Source organism: Oncorhynchus mykiss, chromosome 26 (genome assembly GCF_013265735.2).
Source record: "Oncorhynchus mykiss isolate Arlee chromosome 26, USDA_OmykA_1.1, whole genome shotgun sequence".
NCBI classification, from domain to species: domain Eukaryota; kingdom Metazoa; phylum Chordata; class Actinopteri; order Salmoniformes; family Salmonidae; genus Oncorhynchus; species Oncorhynchus mykiss.
The window spans coordinates 40,531,941-40,551,940 of NC_048590.1; the positions used below are offsets into that span (position 1 = coordinate 40,531,941).

Consider the following 20,000-nt stretch of genomic DNA (forward strand, 5'->3'; position numbering starts at 1 on the left):
CTGTGAGTAACCAGATGTGCCAGGGCCAGCTGACGGGCATCGTGTGTACCAAGACGCTGTGCTGTGCCACCGTGGGGAGGGCATGGGGACACCCCTGTGAGATGTGCCCCGCCCAGCCTCACCCCTGCAGGAGAGGATTTATACCCAACCACCGTACTGGAGCTTGTCAAGGTACAGTAACACACCTGCGTTCAGTGTAGGTGTGTGTCTGTGTGTTCGTCTCTCCCTCTTTCTCCATCTTAACCCAGAGTAACCCCCCCCCTTACCCATCCAGAGGATTAGGTTAATTGGGTTAAATGAGGGCTGGGTGTCAGGGTACCTCCTGGGTAAAGAATGCCAGCAGACAGCCACCGCGGCGGGGCTGTCAGAGAAAGGAACACGGGTCAGTGGCAGCACCACGTGGGAGAGCAGCTCATTTCCGGTAACACAGCAATGGTACAGCCCCGACCCAGACCCAACAACATTACGGTCCAGTTCTGACCCAGAGCAACATTATGGTCCAGCCCTGACCCAGAACAACATTATGGTCCAGTTCTGACCCAGACCCAACAACATTATGGTCCAGTTCTGACCCAGAACAACATTATGGTCCAGGTCTGACCCAGACCCAACAACATTATGGTCCAGCCCTAACCCAGAACAACATTATGGTCCAGCCCTAACCCAGAACAACATTATGGTCCAGTTCTGACCCAGAACAACATTATGGTCCAGCCCCGACCCAGACCAACAACATTATGGTCCAGTTCTGACCCAGAACAACATTATGGTCCAGCCCCGACCCAGACCAACAACATTATGGTCCAGTTCTGACCCAGACCCAACAACATTATGGTCCAGCCCTGACCCAGACCAACAACATTATGGTCCAGTTCTGACCCAGAACAACATTATGGTCCAGTTCTGACCCAGACCCAACAACATTATGGTCCAAGCCTGACCCAGAACAACATTATGGTCCAGTTCTGACCCAGAACAACATTATGGTCCAGGTCTGACCCAGACCCAACAACATTATGGTCCAGCCCTGACCCAACAACATTATGGTCCAGCCCTGACCCAGAACAACATTATGGTCCAGTTCTGACCCAGAACAACATTATGGTCCAGTTCTGACCCAGACCCAACAACATTATGGTCCAGTTCTGACCCAGACCCAACAACATTATGGTCCAGCCCTGACCCAGAACAACATTATGGTCCAATTCTGACCCAGAACAACATTATGGTCCAGGTCTGACCCAGACCCAACAACATTATGGTCCAGCCCTAACCCAGACCCAACAACATTATGGTCCAGCCCTGACCCAGAACAACATTATGGTCCAGTTCTGACCCAGAACAACATTATGGTCCAGTTCTGACCCAGACCCAACAACATTATGGTCCAGTTCTGACCCAGAACAACATTATGGTCCAGTTCTGACCCAGAACAACATTATGGTCCAGGTCTGACCCAGACCCAACAACATTATGGTCCAGCCCTAACCCAGAACAACATTATGGTCCAGTTCTGACCCAGAACAACATTATGGTCCAGTTCTGACCCAGAACAACATTATGGTCCAGGTCTGACCCAGACCCAACAACATTATGGTTCAGTTCTGACCCAGACCCAACAACATTATGGTCCAGCCCTGACCCAGAACAACATTATGGTCCAGTTCTGACCCAGAACAACATTATGGTCCAGGTCTGACCCAGACCCAACAACATTATGGTCCAGCCCTAACCCAGAACAACATTATGGTCCAGTTCTGACCCAGAACAACATTATGGTCCAGTTCTGACCCAGACCCAACAACATTATGGTCCAGCCCTAACCCAGAACAACATTATGGTCCAGTTCTGACCCAGACCCAACAACATTATGGTCCAGTTCTGACCCAGACCCAACAACATTATGGTCCAGTTCTGACCCAGACCCAACAACATTATGGTCCAGTTCTGACCCAGATCCAACAACATTATGGTCCAGCCCTGACCCAGACCCAACAACATTATGGTCCAGTTCTGACCCAGAACAACATTATGTTCCAGTTCTGACCCAGACCCAACAACATTATGGTCCAGTTCTGACCCAGACCCAACAACATTATGGTCCAGCCCTGACCCAGAACAACATTATGGTCCAATTCTGACCCAGAACAACATTATGGTCCAGGTCTGACCCAGACCCAACAACATTATGGTCCAGCCCTAACCCAGACCCAACAACATTATGGTCCAGCCCTGACCCAGAACAACATTATGGTCCAGTTCTGACCCAGAACAACATTATGGTCCAGTTCTGACCCAGACCCAACAACATTATGGTCCAGTTCTGACCCAGAACAACATTATGGTCCAGTTCTGACCCAGAACAACATTATGGTCCAGGTCTGACCCAGACCCAACAACATTATGGTCCAGCCCTAACCCAGAACAACATTATGGTCCAGTTCTGACCCAGAACAACATTATGGTCCAGTTCTGACCCAGACCCAACAACATTATGGTTCAGTTCTGACCCAGACCCAACAACATTATGGTCCAGCCCTGACCCAGAACAACATTATGGTCCAGTTCTGACCCAGAACAACATTATGGTCCAGGTCTGACCCAGACCCAACAACATTATGGTCCAGCCCTAACCCAGAACAACATTATGGTCCAGTTCTGACCCAGAACAACATTATGGTCCAGTTCTGACCCAGACCCAACAACATTATGGTCCAGCCCTAACCCAGAACAACATTATGGTCCAGTTCTGACCCAGACCCAACAACATTATGGTCCAGTTCTGACCCAGACCCAACAACATTATGGTCCAGTTCTGACCCAGACCCAACAACATTATGGTCCAGTTCTGACCCAGATCCAACAACATTATGGTCCAGCCCTGACCCAGACCCAACAACATTATGGTCCAGTTCTGACCCAGAACAACATTATGTTCCAGTTCTGACCCAGACCCAACAACATTATGGTCCAGCCCTGACCCAGAACAACATTATGGTCCAGTTCTGACCCAGAAAAACATTATGGTCCAGTTCTGACCCAGACCCAACAACATTATGGTCCAGCCCTGACCCAGAACAACATTATGGTCCAGTTCTGACTCAGACCCAACAACATTGTGGTCCAGCCCTAACCCAGTTCAACATTATGGTCCAGTTCTGACCCAGAACAACATTATGGTCCAGTTCTGACCCAGACCCAACAACATTATGGTCCAGCCCTGACCCAGAACAACATTATGGTCCAGTTCTGACCCAGACCCAACAACATTATGGTCCAGCCCTGACCCAGACCCAACAACATTATGGTCCAGTTCTGACCCAGAACAACATTATGGTCCAGCCCTGACCCAGACCCAACAACATTATGGGCCAGCCCTGACCCAGACCCAACAACATTATGGTCCAGTTCTGACCCAGACCCTACAACATTATGGTCCAGCCCTGACCCAACAACATTATGGTCCAGTTCTGACCCAGACCCAACAACATTATGGTCCAGCCCTGACCCAGACCCAACAACCTTATGGTCCAGTTCTGACCCAGAACAACATTATGGTCCAGCCCTGACCCAGACCCAACAACATTATGGTCCAGCCCTGACCCAACAACATTATGGTCCAGCCCTGACCCAACAACATTATGGTCCAGCCCTGACCCAATAACATTATGCTCCAGCCCTGACCCAACAACATTATGGTCCATTATGGTCCAGCCCTGACCCAATAACATTATGGTCCAGCCCCGACCCAACAACATTATGGTCCAGCCCCGACCCAACAACATTATGGTCCAGCCCCGACCCAACAACATTATGGTCCAGCCCCGACCCAACAACATTATGGTCCAGCCCCGACCCAACAACATTATGGTCCAGCCCCGACCCAACAACATTATGGTCCAGCCCCGACCCAACAACATTATGGTCCAGCCCCGACCCAACAACATTATGGTCCAGTTCTGACCCAACAACATTATGGTCAAGCTCTGACCCAACAACATTATGGTCCAGCCCCGACCCAACAACATTATGGTCAAGCCCCGACCTATACCCAACAACATTATGGTCCAGCCCTGACCCAACAACATTATGGTCCATTATGGTCCAGCGCTGACCCAACAACATTATGGTCAAGCCCTGACCCAGACCCAACAACATTATGGTCCAGCCCTGACCCAACAACATTATGGTCAAGCCCTGACCCAACAACATTATGGTCCAGCCCTGACCCAACAACATTATGGTACAGTCCTGACCCAGACCCAACAACATTATGGTCAAGCCCTGACCCAACAACATTATGGTCCATTATGGTCCAGCGCTGACCCAACAACATTATGGTCAAGCCCTGACCCAGACCCAATAACATTATGGTCCAGCCCTGACCCAACAACATTATGGTCCAGCCCTGACCCAACAACATTATGGTCCAGCCCTGACCCAACAACATTATGGTCCAGCCCTGACCCTGACCCAACAACATTATGGTCCAGCCCTGACCAACAACATTATGGTCCAGCCCTGACCCAGACCCAACAACATTATGGTCCAGCCCTGACCTAGACCCAACAACATTATGGTCCAGCCCTGACCCAACAACATTATGGTCCAGCCCTGACCCAACAACATTATGGTCCAGGCCTGATGGTCCAGTGAAGAGACTATAGGTGGCTGTTATCAAGCTGGACAGAGTGAGGAGACTATAGATGACTGTTATCAAGGCTGAGGCCTGAGGACAGGAGCTGAGACCTGAGGACAGGGGCTGAGGCCTGAGGACATAGGCTGAGGCCTGATCAAGCTGGACAGAGTGAAGATACTATAGATGACTGTTATCAAGCTGGACAGAGTGAAGAGACTATAGATGACTGTTATCAAGGCTGAGGCCTGAGGACAGGAGCTGAGACCTGAGGACAGGGGCTGAGGCCTGAGGACAGGGGCTGAGGCCTGAGGACAGAGGCTGAGGCCTGATCAAGCTGGACAGAGTGAAGAGATTATAGATGACTGTTATCAAGCTGGACTGAGTGAAGAGACTATAGATGACTGTTATCAAGGCTGAGGCCTGAGGACAGGAGCTGAGGCCTGAGGACAGGAGCTGAGGCCTGAGGACAGGGGCTGAGGCCTGAGAACAGGGGCTGAGGCCTGAGGACAGGGGCTGAGGCCTGAGGACAGGGGCTGAGGCCTGAGGACAGGGGCTGAGGGCCTGAGGACAGGGGCTGAGGGCCTGAGGCTGAGGATAGAAGCTGAGACCTAAGGACAGGGTCTCTTTTTCTCTATTCTACCCTCTCTTCTCTCTCTCCTCGTCTGGCTGAGGGACGTAGCATAGCAGAGGCTGTACTCTGATTTACTACTCCCTGTGTGTGTGTGTGTGTGTGTGTGTGTGTGTGTGTGTGTGTGTGTGTGTGTGTGTGTGTGTGTGTGTGCATATGCATACAGAGCAAGGTTGGGATGGTAAGTGTTTGGAAGAGTGAGTGTGTGAGCTCAGACATACACAACCCCAAGAGAACTCTAAACAAGAAGATCTCACGTACTGGGACGATCTCCACCCTGCTCTAACGCACTGGGACGATCTCCACCCTGCTCTAACGCACTGGGACGATCGATCTCCACCCTACTCTCACTCACTGGGACGATCTCCACCCTGCTCTCACTCACTGGGACGATCTCCACCCTGCTCTAACGCACTGGGACTATCTCCACCCTGCTCTAACGCACTGGGACTATCTCCACCCTACTCTAACGCACTGGGACGATCTCCACCCTGCTCTCACTCACTGAGACGATCTCCACCCTGCTCTCATGCACTGGGACGATCTCCACCTTGCTCTCACTCACTGAGACGATCTCCACCCTGCTCTCACTCACTGAGACGATCTCCACCCTGCTCTCATGCACTGGGACGATCTCCACCCTGCTCTCACTCACTGGGACGATCTCCACCCTGCTCTCATGCACTGGGACGATCTCCAACCTGCTCTCACTCACTGAGACGATCTCCACCCTGCTCTCATGCACTGGGACGATCTCCACCCTGCTCTCACTCACTGAGACGATCTCCACCCTGCTCTCATGCACTGGGACGATCTCCACCCTGCTCTCACTCACTGGGACGATCTCCACCCTTCTCTCACTCACTGGGACGATCTCCACCCTGCTCTCATGCACTGGGACGATCTCCACCCTGCTCTCACGCACTGGGACAATCTCCACCCTACTCTAATGCACTGGGACGATCTCCACCCTGCTCTCACTCACTGGGACGATCTCCACCCTGCTCTCACTCACTGGGATGATCTCCACCCTGCTCTCACTCACTGGGACGATCTCCACCCTGCTCTCATGCACTGGGACGATCTCCACCCTTCTCTCACTCACTGGGACGGACTGTGTATTCTGTTCATTTGTATGAGTGTGGGTGTATGTGGGTGGGTGTATGAGTGTGGGTGTATGTGGGCGGGTGTATGAGTGTGGGTGTGTGGGTGTACAGTATGAGTGTGGGTGTATGTGGGTGGGTGAGTATGTGGGGATGTGTGAGCGTGTGTGTTTGTTTTTGGTTTTACTAACCTTATGGGGACCAGAAGTCCTAGGGTTAGGGTTAGGGTTAGGGTTAGGGTTAGGGTTAAAATTAGGGATAGGGTTAGGGGTAAGGGTTAGGGTTAGATTTATGGTTAGGGTTAGAATTAGGGTTAGGGGTAAGGGTTAGGGTTAGGCATAGGGTTAGGGGTTTGGTTTAGGGTTAGAATTAGGGATAGGGTTAGGGGTTAGGTTCAGGGTTAGAGTTTGGGGTTAGGGTTAGGGATTAGGTTTAGGGTTAGGGTAAGAATTAGGGATAGGGTTAGGGTTAGGGGTAAGGGTAAGGGTTAGGGGTAAGGGTTAGGGTTAGGGTTAGGGGTTAGGGTTAGAATTAGGGATAGGGTTAAGGGTTAGGGGTTAGGGGTTAGGGATTAGGGTTAGAGTTTGGGGTTAGGGTTAGGGATTAGGGTAAGGGTAAGAACTAGGGATAGGGTTAGGGGTTAGGTTTAGGGTTAGAGTTTAGGGTTAGGGTTAGGGGTTAGAATTAGGGATAGGGTTAGGGGTTAGGTTTAGGGTTAGAGTTTGGGGTTAGGGTTAGGGGTTAGGGTTAGAATTAGGGATAGAGTTAGGGGTTAGGTTTAGGGTTAGAGTTTGGGGTTAGAGTTAGGGGTTAGGGTTAGAATTAGGGATAGGGTTAGGGGTTAGGTTTAGGGTTAGAGTTTGGGGTTAGGGTTAGGGGTTAGGGTTAGAATTAGGGATAGGGTTAGGGGTTAGGTTTAGGGTTAGAGTTTGGGGTTAGGGTTAGGTTAAGTGTTAGGGTTAGTAAAAATAGGGTTTTGATTGGGAATACATTGTTTGGTCTCCACAAGGATAGTAAAGTAAACATATGTGTGTATACTGTGTTGCTAACAGTGTGTTCTGTGTGTGTAGATGTGGATGAGTGCCAGGCCATCCCAGGTCTGTGTCAGGGTGGGAACTGTATCAACACTGTGGGATCCTTCCAGTGTAAATGTCCTGCTGGACACAAGTTCAATGAGATCACACAGAAATGTGAAGGTAAGACCACACACACGCACGCACACACACACACATGCACAAGCACACACACATGCACACACACACATGCGCGCGCATACACACACACACACACACAAGTCAGACTCAGACTCATACTTACATGTATATCAGAACATTTAAAGGTCCTTTAAAGGTCATATTTTGTCAGAAGCAAATATTCAGTGTAAGGAGTCAACTTTACTCAGTATAAGGAATATGTTTATTCAGCATACAGTTAGTGTTCACTCTGAACGTCCTCAGGGCTACTGTGTCACATCCACTAGATACAATGTACTTCTTTCATTTCTCCCTGTCACCCAGACTCTGGGATTTCAAATAACTTTGTTAGTTTGACATTCCCTAATTGTATCCGGTAAAAGCCAGAGTTGAAAGGCATTTGGGATGAGTTGTGGTTGTTGCAGCGTCAGTCAGGATGTTATAATGATCAGTGTAGGGAAACAGACCACACACATCCCCTACATCACTACCTCCATACACTACTCTGACATTATCCCTCATTAAATCAAACCTGCTCTCTACTTTCTCTAAGCCACTTCATTTCATTTGATTGAATTGAATCAGAGCAGACTTCATCTGGTTTAATGTACATTTAAAGGAGCAGATTGAACTACAGATCTAACTCTCTTCATGTCAGTGTGAGGACCTAACCTTGGTGAGGGCTGAATAGAGACACATTCATCTATGGTCGTCCTAGCAGAGTGGTACAGAATGCAGACACATTCATCTATGGTCGTCCTAGCAGAGTGGTACAGAATGCAGACACATTCATCTATGGTCGGCCTAGCAGAGTGGTACAGAATGCAGACACATTCATCTATGGTCGTCCTAGCAGAGTGGTACAGAATGCAGACACATTCATCTATGGTCGGCCTAGCAGAGTGGTACAGAATGCAGACACATTCATCTATGGTCGTCCTAGCAGAGTGGTACAGAATGCAGACACATTCATCTATGGTCGGCCTAGCAGAGTGGTACAGAATGCAGACACATTCATCTATGGTCGGCCTAGCAGAGTGGTACAGAATGCAGACACATTCATCTATGGTCGGCCTAGCAGAGTGGTACAGAATGCAGACACATTCATCTATGGTCGCCCTAGCAGAGTGGTACAGAATGCAGACACATTCATCTATGGTCGGCCTAGCAGAGTGGTACAGAATGCAGACACATTCATCTATGGTCGTCCTAGCAGAGTGGTACAGAATGCAGACACATTCATCTATGGTCGGCCTAGCAGAGTGGTACAGAATGCAGACACATTCATCTATGGTCGGCCTAGCAGAGTGGTACAGAATGCAGACACATTCATCTATGGTCGGCCTAGCAGAGTGGTACAGAATGCAGACACATTCATCTATGGTCGGCCTAGCAGAGTGGTACAGAATGCAGACACATTCATCTATGGTCGGCCTAGCAGAGTGGTACAGAATGCAGACACATTCATCTATGGTCGGCCTAGCATAGTGGTACAGAATGCAGACACATTCATCTATGGTCGTCCTAGCATAGTGGTACAGAATGCAGACACATTCATCTATGGTCGGCCTAGCAGAGTGGTACAGAATGCAGACACATTCATCTATGGTCGTCCTAGCAGAGTGGTACAGAATGCAGACACATTCATCTATGGTCGTCCTAGCAGAGTGGTACAGAATGCAGACACATTCATCTATGGTCGTCCTAGCATAGTGGTACAGAATGCAGACACATTCATCTATGGTCGTCCTAGCAGAGTGGTACAGAATGCAGACACATTCATCTATGGTCGTCCTAGCAGAGTGGTACAGAATGCAGACACATTCATCTATGGTCGGCCTAGCAGAGTGGTACAGAATGCAGACACATTCATCTATGGTCGTCCTAGCAGAGTGGTACAGAATGCAGACACATTCATCTATGGTCGTCCTAGCAGAGTGGTACAGAATGCAGACACATTCATCTATGGTCGGCCTAGCAGAGTGGTACAGAATGCAGACACATTCATCTATGGTCGGCCTAGCAGAGTGGTACAGAATGCAGACACATTCATCTATGGTCGTCCTAGCAGAGTGGTACAGAATGCAGACACATTCATCTATGGTCGTCCTAGCAGAGTGGTACAGAATGCAGACACATTCATCTATGGTCGTCCTAGCAGAGTGGTACAGAATGCAGACACATTCATCTATGGTCGTCCTAGCAGAGTGGTACAGAATGCAGACACATTCATCTATGGTCGGCCTAGCAGAGTGGTACAGAATGCAGACACATTCATCTATGGTCGTCCTAGCATAGTGGTACAGAATGCAGACACATTCATCTATGGTCGTCCTAGCAGAGTGGTACAGAATGCAGACACATTCATCTATGGTCGGCCTAGCAGAGTGGTACAGAATGCAGACACATTCATCTATGGTCGTCCTAGCAGAGTGGTACAGAATGCAGACACATTCATCTATGGTCGTCCTAGCAGAGTGGTACAGAATGCAGACACATTCATCTATGGTCGGCCTAGCAGAGTGGTACAGAATGCAGACACATTCATCTATGGTCGGCCTAGCAGAGTGGTACAGAATGCAGACACATTCATCTATGGTCGTCCTAGCAGAGTGGTACAGAATGCAGACACATTCATCTATGGTCGTCCTAGCAGAGTGGTACAGAATGCAGACACATTCATCTATGGTCGCCCTAGCAGAGTGGTACAGAATGCAGACACATTCATCTATGGTCGGCCTAGCAGAGTGGTACAGAATGCAGACACATTCATCTATGGTCGGCCTAGCAGAGTGGTACAGAATGCAGACACATTCATCTATGGTCGGCCTAGCAGAGTGGTACAGAATGCAGACACATTCATCTATGGTCGTCCTAGCAGAGTGGTACAGAATGCAGACACATTCATCTATGGTCGGCCTAGCAGAGTGGTACAGAATGCAGACACATTCATCTATGGTCGTCCTAGCAGAGTGGTACAGAATGCAGACACATTCATCTATGGTCGGCCTAGCAGAGTGGTACAGAATGCAGACACATTCATCTATGGTCGGCCTAGCAGAGTGGTACAGAATGCAGACACATTCATCTATGGTCGGCCTAGCAGAGTGGTAGAGAATGCAGACACATTCATCTATGGTCGGCCTAGCAGAGTGGTACAGAATGCAGACACATTCATCTATGGTCGGCCTAGCAGAGTGGTACAGAATGCAGACACATTCATCTATGGTCGTCCTAGCAGAGTGGTACAGAATGCAGACACATTAATCTATGGTCGTCCTAGCAGAGTGGTACAGAATGCAGACACATTCATCTATGGTCGCCCTAGCAGAGTGGTACAGAATGCAGACACATTCATCTATGGTCGTCCTAGCAGAGTGGTACAGAATGCAGACACATTCATCTATGGTCGTCCTAGCAGAGTGGTACAGAATGCAGACACATTCATCTATGGTCGGCCTAGCAGAGTGGTACAGAATGCAGACACATTCATCTATGGTCGGCCTAGCAGAGTGGTACAGAATGCAGACACATTCATCTATGGTCGGCCTAGCAGAGTGGTACAGAATGCAGACACATTCATCTATGGTCGTCCTAGCAGAGTGGTACAGAATGCAGACACATTCATCTATGGTCGTCCTAGCAGAGTGGTACAGAATGCAGACACATTCATCTATGGTCGGCCTAGCAGAGTGGTACAGAAATCAGACCTGGGCTCAAATACATTTACTCCTGAGGTGCTGACCTGTTGTACCCTCGACAACCACTGTGATTATTATTATTTGACCCTGCTGGTCATCTAGGAACATTTGAACATCTTGGCCATGTTCTGTTATAATCTCCACCCAGCACAGCCAGAAGAGGACTGGCCACCCCTCATAGCCCCTCATAGCCTGGTTCCTCTCTAGGTTCTGGCCTTTCTAGGGAGTTTTTCCTAGCCACCGTGCTTCTACACCTGCATTGCTTGCTGTTTGGGGTTTTAGGCTGGGTTTCTGTACAGCACTTTGTGACATCAGCTGATGTAAGAAGGGCTTTATAAATACATTTGATTTGAAATCATTTAGCGTTTGTTGAGCGTTTGTTGAGCATTTGTTGAGCGTTTGTTGAGCGTTTGTTTTAGCCTTGTCTGGAGTTCCAGGTGGGTGGGGGTTGTGACTTTCCTATTTGCTCCGTTGCTAAAGGCTCAATCAAGCACAGATACAGCTTTTGAAATTATTTTCAGTACCCAGGTCTGAGAGCATGGCCGTCCCTCTGTTTCAGTACTATTTGAACCCAGGTGTGAGAGCATGGCCGTCCCTCTGTTTCAGTACTATTTGAACCCAGGTGTGAGAGCATGGCCGTCCCTCTGTTTCAGTACTATTTGAACCCAGGTGTGAGAGCATGGCCGTCCCTCTGTTTCAGTACTATTTGAACCCAGGTGTGAGAGCATGGCCATCCCTCTGTTTCAGTACTATTTGAACCCAGGTGTGAGAGCATGGCCGTCCCTCTGTTTCAGTACTATTTGAACCCAGGTGTGAGAGCATGGCCGTCCCTCTGTTTCAGTACTATTTGAACCCAGGTGTGAGAGCATGGCCGTCCCTCTGTGGAACACCAGAAGACGGAGGTTATATTATGACTGTCCTGTTAAAGAACCAGACTCTTCAGAATAAAAACCTGCTCTGAGTGTTTCCTTGAGACTTACATGAATAAAGCCTTATTCTAGCAGATATTAAAACTGTGAATAATATTGGCCCATTAACAAAGAAGACAGACAAGTTGTAACAGGACTGATTCAGACCAGCAGCCAGAGCAGGGTTGCTTTTCAGTGTTCTGCAGGGTTTGTAGTGCTAATTTGCAGGGTAAAAGTATGCACGGTTTTATGCCCAGAAATAATGGCAGGAAAACTGGCCTGTGTCAAAACCGTTTCAGATATATTTCTGAACTGCCATGGATGTGAAATACAGTCAGTGGTTAGCTGTCTGACAAACACTCCAATATACACTACAATAAACACTCCAATATCCTGTGACACAGTTCTTCACATTGTCATGGCTAACGTGTTGAAGCCGCGCTCTTAAACGCTGCAGTCCAGTCCACTTTAGTCTTGTCACAGTTGATTATCACCACAGTTGTTGTCTGTATGTCTACATGCTGTGAAACACATTGCAATTTGGTAATAATAACGATTTATGCCTCTCCTCTCCTCTCCTCTCCTCTCCTCTCCTCTCCTCTCCTCTCCTCTCCTCTCCTCTCCTCTCCTCTCCTCTCCCCTCCTCTCCTCTCCTCTCCTCTCCTCTCCTCTCCTCTCCTCTCCTCTCCTCTCCTCTCCTCTCCTCTCCTCTCCTCTCTCCAGATCTAGATGAGTGTTCTAGCATCCCAGGTCTGTGTAGTGGAGGAGAGTGTTCCAACACGGTGGGCAGTTACTTCTGCAGGTGTTCTCAGGGCTACTACACTCCAGTGGATGGCTCCAGGTGTATAGGTAAGCCTCCTCCTCCATACTGTACCAGCAGCCTGGTTTTACTCTGCTCTCTACCTGGAACTCTACCAGCTGTTGTTTACTCTGCTCTCTACCTGGAACTCTACCAGCGGTTGTTTACTCTGCTCTCTACCTGGAACTCTACCAGCTGTTGTTTACTCTGCTCTCTACCTGGAACTCTACCAGCTGTTCTTTACTCTGCTCTCTACCTGGAACTCTACCAGCTGTTGTTTACTCTGCCCTCTACCTGGAACTCTACCAGCTGTTATTTACTCTGCTCTCTACCTGGAACTCTACCAGCTGTTGTTTACTCTGCTCTCTACCTGGAACTCTACCAGCTGTTCTTTACTCTGCTCTCTACCTGGAACTCTACCAGCTGTTGTTTACTCTGCTCTCTACCTGGAACTCTACCAGCTGTTATTTACTCTGCTCTCTACCTGGAACTCTACCAGCTGTTGTTTACTCTGCTCTCTACCTGGAACTCTACCAGCTGTTGTTTACTCTGCTCTCTACCTGGAACTCTACCAGCTGTTGTTTACTCTGCTCTCTACCTGGAACTCTACCAGCTGTTATTTACTCTGCTCTCTACCTGGAACTCTACCAGCTGTTGTTTACTCTGCTCTCTACCTGAAACTCTACCAGCTGTTATTTACTCTGCTCTCTACCTGGAACTCTACCAGCTGTTATTTACTCTGCTCTCTACCTGGAACTCTACCAGCTATTGTTTACTCTGCTCTCTACCTGGAACTCTACCAGATGTTGTTTACTCTGCTCTCTACCTGGAACTCTACCAGCTGTTCTTTACTCTGCTCTCTACCTGGAACTCTACCAGCTGTTGTTTACTCTGCTCTCTACCTGGAACTCTACCAGCTGTTGTTTACTCTGCTCTCTACCTGGAACTCTACCAGCTGTTCTTTAGCCAGCCAGAGAGAGAATGTCAGAGAGGGAGAGACAGAGAGAGAGAGAGTCTGGTCCCTGTAAGTCAATAAGTCTGGTAATGAGGAGCCTTTAGCACTACAGTCTGCTAGGCTGGCCACGGCTCAACTCTCTCTCTCTCTTGCTCTCCTCTCTCTCCCTCTCTGTGTATCTTTCTCTCTACCCCCTCTCTCTTCCCCCGTCCTTCCTCACTGGCTGAGGCAGAGAGCAGAGGGAAGAGAGAGGGGAGTTGAACGTTGTCCAGACTTCCAGCCGTTAGTATTTAGGTCAGTAGTCGCTTCACTCTAATTCCACTACAATGAGCTATTTTCTCTGAATGCAGAGTGAAGGAGAACAGAGTAGAGGAGATGGGGGGTGTAATGTCACACTGTGCTCACTGTGCATACCTGCATACCTCCTTCTTCCTGCTGCTTCATTATAGGAGCTGTGAAAGAGCTTTCTCTCTCTGTCTCTCTCTCTTTCAGTCTCTCTCACCCTCTCCCTGTCTCTCTCTCTCTCCCTCTCTCTCTCTCTCTCTCTCTCTCTCTCTTTCTGTCTCTGGCTAATGCCTTAAACACAACTCTGCACACCATGAGAGACCATGCAGACAGACAGGTCTGTTAGTATGGAGACCAGACAGACACTTCTTCTGTTGCCATTTGTCTGTTTTCCACCTCTGCTTTCTTCTACCTCTGCTAGCACATCATTCTGCTTCTCAGCACAGCTGATCTATTGACAATAATAAACCCAGCATGGGTAGACAAGGGGGCTGGAGAAAGAGAGAAACAGGGAGACAGACAGGGAGACAGACAGGGAGTCAGACAGGGAGACTAGGATAGTGATATACTGGATGTATCCTGACTAGACAGGACCATGGAGAGACAGACAGGGATAGGGATATACTGGATGTATCCTGACTAAACAGGACCATGGAGAGACAGACAGGGATACTGATATACTGGATGTATCCTGACTAGACAGGACCATGGAGAGACAGTCAGGGATAGGGATATACTGGATGTATACTGACTAGACAGGACCATGGAGAGACAGACAGGGATACTGATATACTGAATGTATCCTGACTAGACAGGACCATGGAGAGACACACAGGGATACTGATATACTGGATGTATCCTGACTAGACAGGACCATGGAGAGACACACAGGGATACTGATATACTGGATGTATCCTGACTAAACAGGACCATGGAGAGACAGACAGGGATACTGATATACTGAATGTATCCTGACTAGACAGGACCATGGAGAGACACACAGGGATACTGATATACTGGATGTATCCTGACTAGACAGGACCATGGAGAGACAGACAGGGATAGGGATATATGATATTCTCTTGTCTGAAGGAGACATCACGTCAGACTGGTTTGTACACACACTTTCTGTCTCAGGTGCCTCTGCGTAGTCACACAGTGTGGAGGAAGCATTCAGTTTTGCGTGTGTGTGTCTGTGTGTGTGTGTATGCTTGTGCGTTTGTGTGTGCCAATGAGAAACAGCAATGGTCCACTGGCCAGGGGGTTGATGACCGTGCGTGTTAGGAACATGCACACACATCCTCGCCAACACACACACACACACACACACACACCAGGAACTCCCCTCCAAATATGTCCAGAGAGAGCAGTAAATCAGGACCATATCGGTTCAGTCCGACTCACAAAGGATCCGGCAGGAATTTGGGTCAGAGTGGTCAAATTGACACACACACACACACACACACACACACACACACACACACACACACACACACACACACACACACACAGTCCCCCAGGAGAGGATGTTTGTGAGGAAGGAATGTTCGCTATGAGCCTTCCGCTCCACAGAGAGAGCTGGACCAGACATATCTATCTGCTTCCCACCAATACTATACATTAATATGAACATCAACAAGCTCTGGCCCTGTGTTGAGATGTTTGTCCTCTTCCCTCCTTTATCCCCTCCTCTCTCTCTCCCTCCCTCTCCTTCCCCTCATCTTCCTCTGTCTCTCTTCCTCTCTCCCCCTTCTCTCCCATCCTCTCTCCTCTTTCCTCACTCCCTTCCCCTCACCCCACTTAACTCAGAATCCCAATAGCCTGTTCTCTCTCTAGATATCCATGGTGGGTATTTCTAGGATGTGTTTGGCATAAACACGTGTTGTCTGGTTTTGTCTCTCTCCAGATGCCCGGGGTGGGTACTGCTATGCCAGCCTGCTGAACGGGCGTTGTGCCAACCAGAACTCCCAGCTCCTGACCAAGATACAGTGCTGCTGTGACAGTGGGCGCTGCTGGTCAGACGGGTCCAGTCCTGAGTTGTGCCCCATGACAGGGACTGGTAGGTACTGACCCAGTACTCATGTCCAATCAGCAATCATTTTCACTTTAGCTGTAGATGTTTCTTCTCTATTTCGTCATATTTCTATGTGTCTCTCTCTCTGCTCTAGATGAGTACCAGAAGCTGTGCACACAGGTGCAGACCAGTCCAGGGGGGGGGCCTCTCCCAGGCGGGGGAGGGCCTCTCCCAGGCGGGGGAGGGACTCTCCCAGGTGGAGGAGGGCCTCTCCCAGGTGGAGGAGGGCCTCTCCCAGGCGGGGGAGGGGGAAGACCAGGAGTTCCCCAGGTCCCAGGTATCTACCCAAGACCACCCTACCCAGGACCACCAATCCCTTTCCAGCCTCCGCCTGGACCAGGTCAATACCCTGGACCCAGTAAGTAGTACCCTGACCTCTTACCCCTCACCTCTCACCCCTGAAGCCTCCTCACATGTTAAGATCAGAGTCATATTAAAATCTTAATGGTTAAGAAATCCTTCAGTAGTGGGTCAACATCCTTACTAGAGGTGCATGTGTAATGAAGTGTCTCTTATGACTATGAATGTGGTAATGTGGTAACCCCTCTTTCTGTCTCTCACCCCCCTTTTCTCTCTCCCTCTCCCTCTCTCCTTTCCCCCTCTCCCCACTACATCCCTCTCCCTCATCCTCTCCCTCCCTCTCCTTCCCCCTCTCCCCACTACATCCCTCTCCCTCTCTCTCCTTTCCCCCTCTCCCCACTACATCCCTCTCCCTCATCCTCTCCCTCTCTCTCCTTCCCCTCTCCCCTCTACATCCCTCTCTCCTCCCCCTCTCCCCTCTACATCCCTCTCTCCTCCCCCTCTCCCCACTACATCCCTCTCCCTCCCTCTCCTTTCCCCCTCTCCCCTCTGCATCCCTCTCACTCATCCTCTCCCTTCCTCTCCTTTCCCCCTCTCCCCTCTACATCCATCTCCCTCATCCTCTCCTTCTCTCTCCTTTCCCCCTCTCCCCACTATATCCCTATCCCTCTCTCTCCTTTCCCCTCTCCCCTCTACATCCCTCTCCCTCATCCTCTCCCTCTCTCTCCTTTCCCTCTCTGCCCACAATATCCCTCTCCCTCTCTCTCCTTCTCTCTCCTTTCCCCTCTCCAATCTACATCCCTCTCCCTCATCCTCTCCCTCTCTCCTCTCCCTCTCTCCCCACTATATCCCTCTCACTCTCTCTCCTTCTCTCTCCTTTCCCCTCTCCCCTCTACATCCCTCTCCCTCATCCTCTCCCTCTCTCTCCTTTCCCCCTCTCCCCACTATATCCCTCTCCCTCATCCTCTCCTTCTCTCTCCTTCCCCTCTCCCCTCTACATCCCTCTCTCCTCCCCCTCTCCCCTCTACATCCCTCTCCCTCATCCTCTCCCTCTCTCTCCTTTACTCCTCTCCCCTCTACATCCCTCTCCCTCATCCTCTCCCTCTCTCTCCTTCCCCCACTCCCCTCTACATCCCTCTCCCTCATCCTCTCCCTCTCTCCTTTCCCCCTCTCCCCACTATATCCCTCTCCCTCTCTCTCCTTCTCTCTCCTTCCCCTCTCCCCTCTACATCCCTCTCCCTCATCCTCTCCCTCTCTCCTTTCCCTCTCTCCCCACTATATCCCTCTCACTCTCTCTCCTTCCTCTCTCCTTTCCCCTCTCCCCTCTACATCCCTCTCCCTCATCCTCTCCATCTCTCTCCTTTCCCCCTCTCCCCACTATATCCCTCTCACTCTCTCTCCTTCTCTCTCCTTCCCCTCTCCCCTCTACATCCCTCTCCCTCATCCTCTCCATCTCTCTCCTTTCCCCCTCTCCCCACTATATCCCTCTCACTCTCTCTCCTTCTCTCTCCTTCCCCTCTCCCCTCTACATCCCTCTCCCTCATCCTCTCCATCTCTCTCCTTTCCCCCTCTCCACACTATATCCCTCTCACTCTCTCTCCTTCTCTCTCCTTCCCCTCTCCCCTCTACATTCCTCTCCCTCATCCTCTCCCTCCCTCTCCTTCCCCTCTCTCCTCTACATCCCTCTCCCTCATCCTCTCCCTCTCTCTCCTTTACTCCTCTCTCCACTACATCTCCCCCTCCAGTCATCCAGACCCAGAACATCAGTACCAGCATTACTAACATGTGTGCGGTATTCAGGAACCTGTGTCTGAACGGCCGCTGTGTCCCCTCCCCTGGAAGCTACCGCTGTGACTGTAACATGGGCTTCAGACTAGACTCACGAGGAGAGTGTATCGGTGAGGGATGGATCGATGGAGGAGGGAGAGAGGGATGGGGAGGGAAAGGGCAGGAGGGTGAGGGGAGGAGGGAGAGAGGGATGGAGGATGGAGGGAGGGATGGGGGAGGGAGAGGGCAGGAGGGTGAGGGGAGGAGGGAAAGAGGGATGGAGGATGGAGGGAGGGATGGGGAGGGAGAGGGCAGGAGGGTGAGGGGAGGAGGGAGAGCGAGATGGGGAGGGAAAGGGCAGGAGGGTGAGGGGAGGAGGGAGAGAGGGATGGGGAGGGAAAGGGCAGGAGGGTGAGGGGAGGAGGGAGAGAGGGATGGAGGATGGAGGGAGGGATGGGGAGGGGAGGAGGGAGAGAGGGATGGAGGATGGAGGGAGGGATGGGGGAGGGAGAGGGCAGGAGGGTGAGGGGAGGAGGGAGAGAGGGATGGAGGAATGAGGGAGGGAGAAGGCAGGAGGGGGAGGGTGAGAGGGATGGACGAGGGAGGGAGAGGGCAGGAGGGTGAGGGGAGGAGGGGGAGGGTGAGAGGGAGGAGAGAGGAAAGGTGAGGGGAGGAGGGAGAGAGGGATGGAAGAGAGAGGAGAGAGGGAGGGAGAGGGCAGGAGGGTGAGAGGGATGGAGGAGGGAGGGAGGGAAGGAGGGAAGAGGGAGAGAGAGAGAGAAAGAGAGAGAGAGGGAGAGGGAGGGTGTTAGGGACAGATGGACAGAGTTTGGTTCTTACGAGTGTGCTTGCTCTCCAGATGATGATGAGTGTGCGCGGAACCCGTGTGTGAACGGAGAGTGTGTGAACACGGCTGGATCCTACTTCTGCCAGTGTCCTGCTGGCTTCCAGTCTACTGCTACCAGGACCGAGTGCAGAGGTAACACACACACAACTGTACACACACACACATACACAAACACAGAGTGGTGAGAATATCATGTCCTGTGTGTGTTTCAGACCTGGATGAGTGTGTGGCAAACGGTCGTATCTGTAACAACGGAAGGTGTGTGAACACTGAGGGGAGCTTCCACTGTGTCTGCAACGCCGGCTTTGAGATCTCTACTGACGGGAAGAACTGTCAAGGTCTGTCTCAAACACACCTCTGTTGATCTCTGTTGATCTCTGTTGGTCTCTGTTGGTCTCTGTTGATCTCTGTTGGTCTCTGTTGGTCTCTGTTGATCTCTGTTGGTCTCTGTTGGTCTCTGTTGATCTCTGTTGGTCTCTGTTGATCTCTGTTGATCTCAGTTGATCTCTGTTGGTCTCTGTTTATCTCTGTTGGTGTCTGTTGGTCTATGTTGGTCTATGTTGGTCTCTGTTGATCTCTGTTGGTCTCTGTTGATCTCTGTTGGTGTCTGTTGGTCTATGTTGGTCTATGTTGGTCTCTGTTGATCTCTGTTGGTCTCTGTTGATCTCTGTTGATCTCTGTTGTTCTCTGTTGGTCTCTGTTGGTCTCTGTTGGTCTCTGTTGATCTCTGTTGGTCTCTGTTGATCTCTGTTGATCTCTGTTGGTCTCTGTTGATCTCTGTTGATCTCTGTTGATCTCTGT

The 20,000-nt window shown here is 50.3% G+C and overlaps 1 protein-coding gene across 3 annotated transcripts in view; it reads left to right on the top strand.

Moving 5' to 3' along the window:
* The window catches only part of LOC110516722 (fibrillin-1-like), a 155,283-nt gene that overhangs the window by 24,858 nt on the left and 110,425 nt on the right, over positions 1-20,000 (top strand). For all 3 annotated transcript variants that reach the window (XM_036963534.1, XM_036963533.1, XM_036963535.1), the window contains exons 7-14: positions 1-171; positions 7,441-7,566; positions 12,896-13,021; positions 16,118-16,270; positions 16,380-16,643; positions 18,331-18,483; positions 19,212-19,331; positions 19,412-19,537. The exon at positions 1-171 is cut by the window's left edge and continues 27 nt beyond it. In XM_036963534.1, the coding sequence (XP_036819429.1) occupies positions 1-171; positions 7,441-7,566; positions 12,896-13,021; positions 16,118-16,270; positions 16,380-16,643; positions 18,331-18,483; positions 19,212-19,331; positions 19,412-19,537 (1,239 nt within the window). The remainder of the gene's footprint in view (positions 172-7,440; positions 7,567-12,895; positions 13,022-16,117; positions 16,271-16,379; positions 16,644-18,330; positions 18,484-19,211; positions 19,332-19,411; positions 19,538-20,000) is intronic.